General features: G+C 38.2%; 1 protein-coding gene across 1 annotated transcript; it reads right to left on the bottom strand.

The window, feature by feature from the left end:
• Positions 1–1055: 1055 nt before the first annotated feature.
• On the bottom strand, positions 1056–5070 carry LOC137190819 (nuclear factor 7, ovary-like). Its single transcript, XM_067600489.1, has 2 exons — positions 4787–5070; positions 1056–2304 (listed from the first exon to the last, which is right to left on the bottom strand). Exons 1-2 carry the CDS (start codon positions 5051–5053, stop codon positions 1129–1131), a joined length of 1443 nt encoding a protein of 480 aa, XP_067456590.1. The 5' UTR covers positions 5054–5070; the 3' UTR covers positions 1056–1128.
• Between the last annotated feature and the right edge of the window lie 11100 nt (positions 5071–16170).

A 16170-nucleotide genomic window follows, 5' to 3' on the forward strand; every position in this document is an offset into this window, starting at 1 on the left:
AATTGCTACATTTTGGTCGCCTAAAAAAGTCTTGTTCAGCATTTGGTTTTACTAAAAGTCCCGCTAAGGAGTCGGATTTTTTTCCAGTAAGTACATTTTGTTTTAATGGTTTAGGCTTGTTTTAGGTACAATTGCTGCACTTTTGTGAGTTATTTCTTCTTGTTGTAACTTACCTTTAACTTACATATTATCTTCTTTATTAAATTCAAGTTCAACTGAAAAGCAAGTAGCCATTTGATGCCCAAAGAAGGATAAAAGTGCCCTGACAGTGTGGCACCAAGGCAATTCAAAACTTACATAACATACGTATGAGTATAAAATGTAAAAGAAACATATATGTAGAGAACTGAAAAGACACAAATATGATTTATATATCAACAAATACACAAGCAAATGAAGACAGATCCTCACAACACAGATGGAGTATTTACAAAAACATGCATCAAATAAATAATGCGTTTTGTGCATTTGTTTGCATTTTCTTACTGTTAGTTTCAATGTATTAAACACTCTCAGCCGTCGTGTTTTTGACAGTACCTTACTGAAATGAAGACAATTATAGAAACAACTTTGTTTTGTTTTGTTTATTATTTGATTTGTTTTGCTTATCATAATTTCTTGCTAAAAAGGCACAAAACATGATTAGATGAAATGTACACAACAGAAAACATCCACCACCAAAAATCAAAACACTACATAGATCACTCAATCAATGCAAACATTTTTCCATATTTTAACAAAACTGCCCAGCTGAGGAACAATAAAATATAATCTAATGCATGTCTGTCATCTATTGTTAATTGTGGTTTATTATGTTACATGGTTATATTAATTGTTAACCCCTCAACCCACCACTATCACTACTATTGCACCTCATACGATATACAGTAGCTTGCTCAAACCTCATGCAGGGAAGTAATAGCAACATAAAACAATATATTGAAACAAAGATGAGTTTAAGAGAACAAAAAAGATAAACAAGCAAAATTCTGATGAAAAGTAAATAGATAAGATGGCTATTGTTACACAACAATCAGTATGATATTTATCGTGGCTGTTTGTTTGTTTGTTTGTTTGTTTATTCCAGGGCTCAATGATTTCCTGTTGGCTCATTATTCATCCTGCATCTCAGTACCAGCACACTGTCAGGCGGTTAGGATCTGCTGCCACTTTAAAATATGCCGACACCGGCATGGGCATGAGATCAGAGCTCATAGTGTGAATATGTGACATGTTGTCTGCATCATAGAAGGAGACCTTCTTGGATGGGCAGTTTAGGTAAATCCCAATCTTTCGAGGTCTGCCTCCAAATGTTAGCTCTGTGATTTTATTTCGACTGCAGGTGGTATATTTTTTGCCATCATATTTTAGGAAATTATCTTTTACCCCCAGTTCCCAATACTTCCTTTGTCCAACCTCGACTTCCCAGTAATGCTGCCCTGAGATGAACTCGTTGACACTGAATGCATGGTCTGTGCTTAAGGGAGACTTTTTTAAATGCTGTCTTTGAGATGTGTAGTTTCTAAAACCGCCCGTGAGTTGGCTGTATCCATAATCGCCTTCATAATAGTCATATTGGTTTGTTTGTTGGTTGGTACATAACAAACTTCTCCCATCATCAGACACAGTTATATTTGCACTGTTGCTTTTGAGTGACAGCTTTTCTTCTCGGGGTTGGATCACCTGAAGCATCTCCTTCCACATGAAGAACTGCAGGTGACTTTCATAAGGCCCCAGAGAGAGAGATGTATTCACCACTTTGAGATCATCTGCTCTAGGCCTGAATAAATCTTCTGGAGTCCTGCTGTAACCCTCAGTCCAGCTCTTTAAGAACCTCTGAGGGTCAGTAATATTAAGAACTGATGTCACCTTTCCTTCCAGCTCTCTGCTCTCAGACAAAGCTGTTTCTATAGCATTTAATCTCTCGCTCATTTTCTCAACAGCGTCTTCCTCTTTGTGTTTCAGGTCTTTCTTGATCTCATCTTCTCTCTTTCTCAGTAACTGGTGCATCTCCTCAAACTGGCTGCAGATTAGGGTCATCAACTGATGAGACTTCTTCTTGGTTTTTGTTATTTCTTCCCTCTGTGAGTTGGCTTGGCTCTCTATGGCATGGATATTAGAAGAAAGCTTCTCTATACCGTTTTCCATCTCCTGCCTCAGAGATGCAGCTGCTTCTTTGATTGGTTTGAACTTGTGTCCTTCATGCCTCTCCCCATCGCGGCATATGATACAAGTTAACTGCTGATCTGTGACGCAGAACAGTTTCAGCTTTTCATCGTGTTCAGAGCACAACCACTCATCCACCTGTAAAAATAAATAGATAAATAAATAATCTGTTAGTAAATGCAACAGCTATAATAAAAGATGATCATACTTTACAAATAGAAAAAACAACAACTACTACTACTAGTACATGATGATGCTGATACAAAGCAGTGACAGCATGCTGACGGTAGCACTTAGCATCACAGCCTCAAAGAGGCTGTACTCAGCCACTAACATGCTCTTAATGACAATGGTAACATGCTGATGTTTAGCTTTTACCAATGTTCACTATCTTAGTTTAGGGTGTTAGTCAGGTGGCATTTGCTAACACTAGTGGTAACACACTCTAGTGGTCTGGCAGCTGCTGGAATGTGGTAACGTCTCATCATCTCATTTGTTCCTCTTATTGTCTCCTTCTGGTTAATTTGTGGTAGATTACAAACAATAATTTCATTTTTATTACCCACACTATAGGATAATACTTTGATTTATACCTGTAAACTAATAACCTTCCCACCAGCCTCAAAGTTATTACACTGAGATAGGAATACAGTGCTTACTGATGAAGCCAAGAGCCTTACAACTACAACTTCATCCTCAAAGACCACTTTAGTGAGGTTGGGGGAAATCATGCCTATCAGACTACAGCTAGTGTTGTTGATTTTCTTGCTGAGGTTCAAGACCAACATGGGTGTTTGATCATTTTTTCTGTGGTGCAGGAAAATAGAATAAGTTACCATTGCATTGTCAAAACATAAGTAACCACCACAGTTTTAGAAAGTCCATGAAATTGTGGCTTATGGGAAACTCAGTGTGTGAGCTCATCATCCTACTTAATTTAAATGTTACATATTTTTCTTGTTTGATTGGTAGTGATTTTGTTGTTTATGGGCTTATGGGAAACTCAGTGTGTGAGCTCATCATCCTACTTAATTTAAATGTTACATATTTTTCTTGTTTGATTGGTAGTGATTTTGTTGTTGATGACATACATTGTATTTATTGTCTGGATTTGATGGTAGTATAATGTCATCTAGGCACCTGGGACCACATGCATAAAAGTCATGTAAATTCATGACTAAAACTGTACAAAGACAAAAAGACGGCTTTATAAACCCGTGTTACGCATGGTTCTGTTTTATACATCTTGGTCATTGAGGAACTGGGGCACGTGCACAAGCCTCATTTCCACTCCCACAATTATCCATAAATGGATAAAGACACGCCCTTAACCCGCCGTTTTCATATCAGTTCACTGCCTGTTTCACCAGTCTGTACACCTGTCAGTGAAACAAAGGGGAAAGAAGAAATGCAGTTTCACCGATTGTGTTGCAACAGCCAGGTTCTCCAACAGAAGAATCGTTGTCATTACGCACGGCTGTGTGTCTCTTTATAGCGTCCATAATTCATCCCATGGACTGTAAACCATCGTTGGCAGTGATATCTCAGAAATGTTATCAATTATTAGTTTGTAGCGCTCATAAACCGACTTTACAAGATGTATCACAAATAAAAAGAATATTAAGGGCAAAATAAAATGTTGACTCTATGTTACCTTAATGAGTGCGCCTTTGGTTGGCATTTTACAAATCTCTGTGTAGACGTAAACAAAAGCAAAAAAAATCACACTATCACAGTGTAGCTGGTTATCAACCTTAACAAGCAAAGTTTTGCTAAAAGATTCACCTCACCTCATTACATCAGCCATCATCGCTTTGGGAAAAAATGCATACGCATGGTCTAGAGAATGCCTGAGATGCACACTTTCTCACCGCACATTCTGTTTATAAATACCAGGTTATGTGCAGGAAATGGCGTGTGGATGGTTTATGTACGTGCGCATCGTTTATGCATGTGGCCTGGACTTCTGCTTCAATACTATCTATTGTGTTGTGGTTGACGTGTGTGATATGAGGTTATCTGTCTTACTGTGTCAAATGAACAAAACTAATAAGCATCAAAAACAACACCCTGATCATAGTTTTTCATTTTGATGTATGTATTTTCCAATTGTTTAAAATATTTCTTAAGTCAATTTGGAGTGAGATGCTTCTCTATAAGAGCTTGCCTATGCAAAAAAAAAAAAACCTCAAACCTTTTCGTTATGTTGGAAAAAAAATCGCACACAGTACTGCTTAATCAACAAAATGTTAAGTCCCATTCTATTTACACATTTACTTTGAATACTTATCGGATGTTATAAATTTAAAGCACTGGAATTTGCTTTTGGCGAATGACAGGCGTTTAATAATGACGCACTTTGGCCAGCTGATAATGAGGGTTGACGCACCTTGCACCGTTCACAGTTTAGTGTAACACTGACTACAGACACAGAAATATAATATATGAGATGAAAACAGGAAATATAATATAATATATTACATCAAAGGGCATCAAAGGTGTGAGGTATACAGAATATACACGACATCAAAAAGTCCCAATAAACATCTGCCTCCGTCATCGCTTGATAGGCTACAACACACAACTACAGTACGTTTCAGTATAAATACCACCAACATACCTCTGCTCTCTCACTTCTGCGCTCTTTCTCCATCTTCTCAGCTTCTTTAGTCTTTTCAGCGAGGCTTTTCAATATATGGTTTGTTTGAAGAGATTCTGCGAGAATCGACGTCTCTGTCCGACACTGTGGGCATTGATGCTGTGAGTTCAGAACCTCTGTAATACATGTTCTGCAGAAAGAGTGGCCGCAGTGAAGAGTAACAGGATCAGTGAAGATAGTCAGACAAATAGAGCAACTCAAATCCTCTGAGCAAGAAACAGACGCCATAGCTCGTTCTCGTCCTTTGCTCTGATTGCCACTGACTCAGCAATTCTTAAGTTTCACTTTCCTCAGAAAGCCACACCTCATCATTTAAAGCTGTCACCCACTTTAGTTTTCATTCCTAGTTTTAATGACCAGATAATCAGATAATTACCCAAAACAACACATTAGTGCTCCAACAGAAATGCATGTTTCTATTGCTTAACTTACACTTTCTAGGAACAATAAGATTCAGAAGCACACAGACAAGTGTAATATAACACCCTAGTAGCCACATGTTGAAGTTGCTGGTTGAATCAGACATAATCCCGGGAATATCTCTGCAACACATCAGAATACTGAGTGATAAAGTTATGGCATAGATGAGTAATGTAGTTCACTATGTTTAAGCTATTAATTGGCATTGTAACCGAGTGTCCTGGGTTCACCTAACTGTATAACCAATAAACGGGACGATAGACATTTTAGTATGGTCCAGCAGCAACTGCTTCCTTTTTATTTGTACCATGCATGTATAGTAAGAGCTGGATACAGGCCAAAAAATGGCGCCCATTCAGCCCTATAAGAATTGCTTGCCTGGTGCATACGCCAAAAAAATTTTGTAGCTCCTGGCTTTCCTTCCGTGTTGTGCGGCCCGCTGAATATGTGGAATAGTGTTTCCCCTGCTGGCAACTCAGAGGGAAACAGTACCTCGCATACAGAAGCACATAATAAAACCAAGCAGCAACCTCCGGGTCTGAAAAATGGAGTAAGGTCCATCTGCAAGTGCCAAAAACTGCAGTTCCTCGAATGGCCACTTGAGAGTGGCTCTAAAAGCAAGTCAATCCCCATATACCCCCATGTTAAAATGCCAGACTTTACAGCAGAAATAAACATGTTTACAGCCTGTTACAAAAAGCGGTTTTGGTCTCTGTAGCTAATTTCCCCATTCATGACAACTGAACGGAGGTGAATTTTTGTATCCATTCAAATTTTATTAAGGCTTAAAGTTATGCATAATTAAGGGTGTGGCTGCTTTGAGTAACAAGTGGGTGCCGTCACAGGCAAGTCACCACCACGTCCACAACATTGGTCAGGTAACATAACCATGGCGTAACCCCAGATTCACAGAGTATAGACTTAGGCGTAGCCATCGCTATTTTTGTGTGTTTTCAGTTCATGAAAGTTAATTGCTACATTTTGGTCGCCTAAAAAAGTCTTGTTCAGCATTTGGTTTTACTAAAAGTCCCTCTAAGGAGTCAGATGTTCAGTTTTTTTCCAGTAAGTATATTTTGTTTTAATGGTTTTAGGCCTGTTTTTCGCAAGCGAAAATTTGCGTTAGCATTAGCATTATCACAGTTAACCATAGACTGTAAATGCACCATGCTAACCAAGCTAGCAGCTAGGAGTCTACAAACTAATGGGTGAGGTCATCGTGGCTACGTCCATTATTTTTTACAGTCTATGAGTAAAACATAAAACAGTTTGTTACAGTATTGTTTAACATTACCCTAACAAGTGCATCTATTTAGTACTTGGGTTCTATTTGTGTGTATTTATTTAGACTTTTATCTATTTAGAGTGCAGCCTGGGTGCACTCTAAACAATGCACTGCACTGCTTTTATTATCATTTACTTGTACTTGAAGTTTCAATCAGCGATGTTTTCTCTTATTATGTTGATCTGTTTGGTAGAGTGCCATTTTTTAGTTCAGAGATTGGTTCAAACAAATGAACAGCAATCCACAGTTGGTTTAATACCTTCAACCAGCCAACCTCCTCCAAATTAAGAAATTTGTTGGCACATATATGTCATCTGAACTGCACCACTGCTCTGGGTCAGAATTACTACAGTCGCTAGACAAGATGAGATCTGTCACTCAAACTTAACTATAGGTTTTTGGGTGACTGACATTATTACCTACAAACTTATAGTCACAGTTGCTGCTGCAGAGAAGAGCTTTTCAAAGCTTAAACCTATCAAGACCTACTTGAGGTCTACAATGACCAAAGAGTGCCCCAGTGGACTTGCAGTTTCAAGTATAAATCATGAGGTGTCTCAGAGTCTGTCCTTTGTTAATGCCATAGATGACTTTACCTAAAAGAAGGCCAGGTGTGTGTATTTTTAAAAGAAAAAGTAGCAAAGTTGCACCAAACCAACTTTCACATGTCCCACTTGATAATGACAGGTGTGCTTACAGTTTTTTCAGCTTTATCTAGCATAGCATATGTACTTGTTCCCCCTTAATGTTTTTCTTCTTTTTTTACCCATTGACTTGCATGGGTTTTCATCTGGTTTGGTTTTCAAATCCTTACTGGTCAGTGAGTTTACGCCTGACAGCCACCAGACTTCATGTGCTACCTCAGGCCATGCCGCCAAACAGTCACTGAATGGTGATCTGACCCCCACTTGCCTTCTTGTCTGGAGGACTGGGAGGACTTTGTCTGGGCTGTAGGTACAATTGTTGCACTTTATTTTAGTGTGAGTTCATTTGTTTAAGTTCTAGGACTGGAGGTACTATTGCTGCACTTTTGAAAGTTATTTCTTCTTCTTATAATTTTTGCAAGCACAATTGTAGTTATTTTAACTTATTTAACTTACATATTATCTTCTTTATTAAATTCAAGCTCAATTGAAAAGCATGTGGTGTTGTAGTTTTGGTGAGCGATGGGAGTTTGGGCTGGCGGCGGTAGAATGGGGCTCTAATCTAACATCTTGCTTAGGGCACCGACATAGACAGGGCCGGCCCTGATCCCTGGTAATAGCCTTTGGACCCGATTCTAATCAAACTTACTAGACAGTAATCTTTGGAACCAAGGAACATGTCACCCTGTGCAGCATCGGGGCTCATTGGCTCATTTTAAATAGTTTTTGGACAACAACTGAGGTTCACAGCACAGAGGAATAAGATATATCAGGTTTTGGATACACACACAATACTTATTAGTAGATCAATTCATTGTTGGTTTGTCTTGGCACATTATATTTGTTGACAATAAGAAAAATATAGAAAATCACCAGACTTATTTCTTCATTATTAATTGACGCATTTATTCATGTTACAATCTTATTATAATGGGACTGACATTAAAATTAGAAAACATGATATAGAGATAGAGAACTGGATAAATGTTTAAATTTTGGGTGAAAAAATGTGAGACATGACATTTGTATCACAGAATAAGATCATGTCTCTGTTATGCAATTTTACAAATATTTGAAATATTCCAGCCCTCATGTGGACTTGCCAGGACAGAACATTGTCAGCGGATTCCTGATAATCCACTGAAAACATGGAGGTTTTGTCTTGATAAAGGAAACGCTTGACCAAGCCTGAGAAAACGTTGTCTGCTGGTCTCATTATTGTACCCTGCACTCACTGCTATCTCCCCATTTGATTTTCCTCCATTCACTCATGTTTGCTTTGTAATGTTGGTGATCTCAGAAATAAAACTTACTCCTGCTTTTCCTGTCATTGTGAGTAACTCAGGATAAGAGTGTCAGCTAAATGGCTAAACTGCAAATTTAACTCAATGTGGACAGACTTACAATGTGTTAAGTGTTATATGTATCAGTCAGCTTACCAGCCAGACAATGGTTGTATTCACGGCAGAAGAGAGGCAGATTGTATCTGTTTAAATGTATTTAGCTTTCTCTCCTTGCTGTAAGTGGCTCTGGATAAGAGTGTCAGCTAAATGCCTAGATAGTCAAGAGGGAAAGGTGCCACATTTGATCGTAGAGAAGGAAAGGCACTGCAATCCCAAGCAAATGGTGTTACACAGAAAGTGGACTTTATTTGTATGGTAAAAGTCTTCCTACACAGTCATTTACTTTCAGTTCTCAATCTATTACATATTATAGTTAGACAGTGATGGGATAATTTAGTTAATATGACAAGTAATATTTCTCTTAAATTTTTTGGTATAAATACTGATCATCATCTTTAGTTACGACCATCTGAAATTTAACAACTACTGTCTAGTTTGACATTCAATTTGCCTTTTATTCATGATTTCTAGATGATGATTCCTCATGCTTTCAATGGCACATTGACCATTTCTCTGGCATAACCATGAGGTCTATGCATGAAGTCAAAATTTCCACCTGTACACAAGAGAAGTCAAAACATAATGGGCTCATTGAACATAAGTTCAAGCAACTAAAAAGGGTAAGGCAGGCAATATTCTACATTTTTATTGTTGTCAACAAATCCCATGAAAAGACCAAAACTAACAATGAATTGGTCCAACTAACAAATATTGTCTGCTAGAAGCTGATATATCTTATTCCTCTGTGATGTAGGCCTCCATTGTTGTCCAAAAACTATTAAAAACACATCAACGAGTAACACTGTTGCACCGGGTGACATGTTCCTTCATTTCATTACAATGACCACACACACAGTCCTGTTGGTGGAAATACACTTAAACACCAAATATCGATTAATCCGCCGTTGAAAATAGTCCCCGACAAATGCGCTATTTCCTCCCATTTCAGTAACATTTGCTTAAAACTACAGTGCCTAGCTGTTTAGGAAATTACTGAGCCTTTAAAATAAATGAAATTATGTGTTTGTGAGCTGCTTTTAAAGATTTACATATTCAGAACCAATGGACTTGGAGCTGAGTGCCAGGGAAGTTATAAAGTATAGAAGGGTCAACAAACACAGTTTTGGATGTTGTCTTTTCATGGGATTTGGTGACAATTAGGGCTGCAACTATTATTTTCCTTATTGATTAATCTGTTGATAATTTTCTTGATTATTCATTTGGTCTATAAAATGCTAGAAAATGGTTAAATATGTCCAAGATGCAACCTAAAATGTCTTGTTTTGTCTTGACCAACAGAATACAACCCAAAGATATTCAGTCTATAATAGAGGACTTAAGAAACCTGAAAATATTCACATTTGAGAAGCTGGGACCAGAGAATTTTTGGCAATTTGACAAATCTATTAATGACTAATCATTGCAGGTCTACTGACAATAACAAAAGAATAGAATAACACCAGCTTTTAGCCTTGAAGGTTAGGGAAACATTGTGCTCATGGCTAAAATGAATCCACTCTTGGTGGGAGACAAGCTGTGAACTGCAGTGACTGTATAATCAGGGTGTGTACTCCTCAGGATGTTACATAACAGCACACAGGCAGAGGTACGTGGATGATTCCTGCTGCGTGTATGAGGGAGACCTTGATGCAAGGCTGGGCACCTGACCCTTTTGTCCCTGTCTCTTTGGCTTCCTCTCTGCTTCCTCATGACAGGATGAGGAACTGGGACACGTTGTTCTTTTCAGGGACAGCTCACAAAAAGCAGCTCAGGCTGCAACGATGCACAGTACATTTACATTATACACATTAGTCATTTAGGTGTAGGTCTTATCCAGAGTGACTCACAAAGCAACAATAGACCAAAGTCTTCTTATGCAAATGTGTAAAAGAGACCGGATTGTAAGGGGGTAATTAGTAGATAGTGCCAATTGTTAATATTATAGACCATAAACTTTTGAGGTTTATTTCAAGCAAAGTATCACAAAGAGATATCAGTTCAGAATACATTCAATTTCAGCTTCATCTAGGACTCAAGGATATAGCAAGCTGGAGGTAAAAGAGGGGAAATGCTGCACAAGATGACTGATTTAAAGGATTCTTTAATTTTTTTCAAGTGGGTCTTAAAACAATAGTCAGGTGTCTAAATGAACAGTGAAAGAGGTTTTCCTCGCTGTAATCATTCCTGTTCATACTGGCTATTAAAAGATCTCTTTCAAATGTGCTTTCAATGCAAGTGATGGAGGCCAAAATCAAAATCAACTCAGTCATTTTGTGCAATGTAATGCAATAAACATGAAGTGTACAGAGATAAGACAGGAATTCAATCTATGGTATCTTTAGATGCCAAAAATATTTTTAAAAAATAGCACCACCTAGTGGTCACCAGCAGTTGGTACAACTCATTATTTACACAATGCCCTCTATGTTTTAAGGGTTTCATTCCACTTTTACTGATACTCTCAAAACATTTTGCTGATTAATACATTTTATGAATGGAAAGCACTTGAAATTGTACAGTTTGAGACAAAACTGAACTTCTTAAAGTGACAGAAACTGAATGTTGTAATACAGTGATATTGATATCAAACAAAAACACAACTTAAAACTGTCATAAGGCTACATAAACATATCAATGGCAAGATTTTGTGGAGTGACAAGCACAAATGTTTTGTGGGCTCAGTTATAGTCACAGTCCAGCTTCTTCTAATCTGGTCTTTTAAACAGTGTCAGGTGCACATAATTGGAACAAATCAAGCGATATTGATTTTGATATTGATTATTTGATTTCCATTGATATGGAACACATACAGTAGAAGAGATTACATGGAAACCATGCGGTCTTACATTAACACAAGAGATATTAGAGAAAAAAAGATTTTGTTTTTAACGTAATAAAAAGCACACATTAATCAATAAATCATGATGAGGTGGATTATAAGGAATTCATTACAATTGACAATGAATATGAATTAAATGTGCAAACAGCATAAATACACACAGTATGTGTGTGTGTGTGTGTGCAAGAGAGAGGGACTGATTAATAAACAGAGTTTTGTTTGCAGAAAAATTTGTTTTGCAAGTCTTATTCAGGTCAGCTAGACCTATTGTTCAGCTCCTTCTCACACATCCAATAGTACCGTCTTTGACAAGCGTCCAGGAACCAGTGTGACGAAGCTTGGTCAACATATGCACAGCTGTTGGACCGACTGCTCCAAGCATGAGGCTTCCAATCCTTCCAGTTACTATAAAACAACAAAAAACACTGTTTTGGTGAATTTGGTGGTTGAATATATTTGTCTGTATACTGTATGTATATATGTGTTAACTCTGTGACAGACTGGCCACCAGTCCAGGGTGTACCCTGCATTTCACCCAATGCATGATGGAATAGGCTCTAACTGGCAGGACAGGTTCACAGTTTTTGAAGTCTGTCTTAAAACAACAGTCAGGTGTCCATATAAGCAGTGAAAGAGGTTTTCCTCCATTCCTCCTGTTCATAATGGCTGTTAAAAGATCATTTTGTACAAAAAATGCATTTAAAAGCTGATCTGAAGCTTATATTCAGCTTCAGCAGTCTGAGTTAGTCATATCAAGTGGATATCTGACACATTTACAGTCTTTTTAGCATCAAATTCCCTCTTTATGTTTCCTCAGACAGTGTTTCCCTGTTGAGCTGTGGTCAAGTCAATTTAAGTCAGTTTTATTTATATAGTGCCAAATCACAACAGAAGTTATCTCAGAGCACATTTCAAATAGAGCAGGTCTGGACCGTACTCTTTAATTTATAGAGACCCAACATTCCCCCATGAGCAAGTACTTGGTGACAGCAGCAAGTCCCCTTTGACAGAAAGAAACCTTGAGCAGAACCGGGCTCCACTTGGGCAGCCATCTGCCTTGATTGCAGTGGAAGTACAGTAACAAAAAGAGGGACTTTGGAGATAGAGAGGGACTCATTTAGATGGCTGAAGCTTCATATCAGCTTCAGTTAAACTTAAATGCACAGAAGGAGGACTGCGGATTTTGCCCACATCGCTTACATTGTAAGTGCATTATGAAGGGATCCTCTAATGGTCAGTAGGAAGAATGATTATGGCAAGAAAAAACAATTTCAATGTTCATTTGGGCTCTTGACTATTGTTTTAAGACAGATATGAAAAATTGTGAATTTGTCCTTTAAGTCAAAATGAAACAAATAGAAACCTTGTGGCATCTAATCTGCTGGAAATTCATTACAAGGGACCCTAAAGCTATGACCCAAACATCTCCAATTATTCCTTTTTTTCTCTGAATTATATGGGCAAGTGTTTTTACTCTGCGTCCTTTATTATTTCCCATATTCATCTGTTTATATACCTGCTTATCTTATGGACTTCCAGACCAGCAACATCCTCAGTGCCTGTCACTGATGCTATTAGAATCAACCATCAAAGCATCGATTTGGTGATTTGTAGGTCAAAAGAAGTCTAGTTAAAATCTGGGGCACATTTGGTTGAAAGATGTAAGTTTTTAGATGTCTAAGTTTCATTTAACTGTTGTTTCAATAGAATTGAAGTGTCTAAATTTCAATGTGTAGTTAGAACTAGTCCCAATTTGTGCCTGTTGGTCACTGAGCCAACCATCAGTTTCTCTAAAAGATAATTAGCCAGCAATGTTGAAAAACACATGAAGGATACTTTTTTCCCAAGTTGTGACTCACTTTCCTATCTAGGTAGTTGTGCTGCCATATTTATTTTGATTTGGAAACAGAGGTGCAACTTGGGAAGTGGGCTAAGAAAGAATAACAGTAAGTACACTTGCAAACATCACCAGTTAATTATCTTGTAGAGAAACCAAAGAATACCTGTGTGACTCTGATGTATGATAATACATGAGAAGCACAAACTGGGCCAACTTTAAAACATGCTTCACAATGTAATAAGGTGTGAGTGTGCCGAAACTTATCATTTCATCATCATTTTATACATAATTATTCAAAAAGCCTTACGGGAAAGTCAGTTGGCTGTGGTCCACCCATGTCCACGAGCGCGTCAATGTGTCTTTTCGATGGCTCAAGCCAATCCACATTTGGACAGAACCTCCGAAAATACGGACAGCCTTCTGTTGGGAAGGAATTGATTTTGAAATGCTTTATGAGTTGGGGTAAGTGAGGGGTGTCGCAGTCAAATTTAGACAGAGAGGACAGGAAGAGGCAAGACAGGATGAGATGAGACAAAGGTATGGTGAAATTGGAACAATTAGAAGGGTTCTTAATCTGCTAGCTGCTTCAACAGTGCCTTGATGGCTGCAGGGAAATACAGAATATAAAGTATGTATAAGAAAATCACAAATACCTCTTCCACTTGGTCATTTAAAATCACCAAATGAGCTCCTTTTTCCATACAGTCTCGTTTGGCATACATCCAGTTTTTTCTCATGTAGGAACGCTGGTAACAGTTGGACATGTATTGCCACCATCCCCGGGGACAGCTTGAGTATTGTGCTGTTTAGGCACAGGACAGGACAAAAGAGGACAAGATGGAACAGGACGGGGCAGAAAACAAGGCACGGCAAGACAACACAGGACATAAGTCAAGGCAGGACAGGGCAGGAGAGGAAAGGAGAAGACAGGACATAAATTACAGGACAGGACAAGACATGATAGGACAGGCCAGGAGTAGAAGGACAGATGACAAGTCATGGTAGGATAGGTTAATGCAAAACAGAAGAAAAAAAGACAGAACAGAACATAGTATGACAGCACAAGACAGGACATAAGACAAGGCAGGACAAGATATGACAGCACCAAGCAGGAAATCCAACACAGAATAAAGGAATAAAAACCATTCAAAATGTCAAGATTCTTGCAAATGTGCACATTATTTTTGCTTAAATAAGCCTGGAAGAATGAAGAAGGGTTACAGGATATGGCTGGTGATTTTCTATATTTTTCTTATTGTTCGTTAGCTTGTTGTGTGACGTATCACAATCTCTTGACTCTATACTGACATTCTTTGAGAAATTAAGTACAAAGTCAAGAGGTTGTGATACGTCGCACAACAAGTTCCCAATGTTCCCACACAAGCTCAGTTGTGTCTGCCATACTGGGAATACTCTCAGACGACTGAAAACGTGATCCTTGTTTTTACTCTTTGGAGACATTTCTAAACACACTACTGTGCTCGAAACTCTTCGTGGCGAAAACATGTCACCCAGTGCAGTGATGTGAAAAATATATGAATTATTAAAAAAACTCACTCACCAATTTCATTTTTATTGTGCTGCAGCTCTTTCTTTTCCTTTGCCAGTTGGTCTTTCTCTTGAAACAGTTGGTCTTTCTCTTGAAGCAGTTGGTCTTTCTCTTGAAGCAGTTGGTCTTTCTCTTAAAGCAGTTGGTCTTTCTCTTGAAGAAGTTGGTCTTTCTCTTGAAGCAGTTGGTCTTTCTCTTGAAGAAGTTGTTTTTTCTCTTGAAGCGGTTGGTCTTTCTCTTGAAGCAGTTGGTCTTTCTCTTGAAGAAATTGTTTTTTCTCTTGAAGCAGTTGTTTTTTCTCTTGAAGAAGTTGTTTTTTCTCTTGAAGCAATCGGTCTTTCTCAAAAATCAGGGCATTGTTGTCATCAGCTGACATCGGGGTGAAATTGCCAGTTGAGATGTTGTCACGCCTGTTACAAAACTCAGCTAGAGAGGGAAAAACAGAACAGAAACAGAAACGAAGTTTGTGGCAGTGTGTTAACACAGACACTTTGAGAAACTTGAGAAAGCAAGAAAAACTCCCAGTGATAGTGTGGTCTGTCACATGTACACGTTGCTTGCAATTAAGTACCCTGAAGACATTCAGTCAGCCTCCTGTCACCATAATGTGCCCCCTATGATGGTTCCTGATGTTTCCAGCTTAAGGGACTATTCAAACATTTTGAGAAATACATGTATTTGCTTTGCTGCCGAGAGTTAGATTAGAAGATCGATAACACTCTCAGGACTCTGAACTAGATTCAGAAGGTGATTAGCCTAGCTTAGCATAAAGAAACAGTGGAAACATCTAGCCAAATTCCCTGTAAAACCACAATTTGTTGTTTTCACAGATTAAACAAATAAGACACAACAAATTAATTAGTGAGCTTCGGGGGTGTTGGTGGGAATATTTTTGGTGTATTGACAGACCCAGGCTCACTGTTTCCCTCTGAATCCAGTCTTTATACTGTGCTAAGCTAATCACCTCCTTGCTCAAGTTCTGTACTTAAAGCACATAGTATCGAATTATGCTTTTAAGGAAAGTCTTAATGTAGTCCCTTGGAATCAGTCTCAGCGCCCTGCTGTTAGGTGAAGGAGAAAACCAACAAGTTTACATAGTAATGCAGCTAACGGTAGCCTAAAAGAATTAGTCACAGCTGGAATTATGGACATTAACTGTAAGAATGCAAAACCCACTTAAGTATCAACAGAAATACTCACTGAAAAATTTCTTATGTTGGGTAACACAAATAAAAAGTGGAGATGGGAACAACATTAGTTTAACTTTAGGAAGTTGTTTATTGGGGTCCAGCTTTGATTAAATTAGTCTAATTTGTTCTTGAGGGAGGTAGTGATTTTGGGTTTCCATTTTGCATGTGTAATTTTGTT

Source organism: Thunnus thynnus, chromosome 10, assembly GCF_963924715.1.
Source record: "Thunnus thynnus chromosome 10, fThuThy2.1, whole genome shotgun sequence".
Classification (NCBI taxonomy): Eukaryota; Metazoa; Chordata; class Actinopteri; order Scombriformes; family Scombridae; genus Thunnus; species Thunnus thynnus.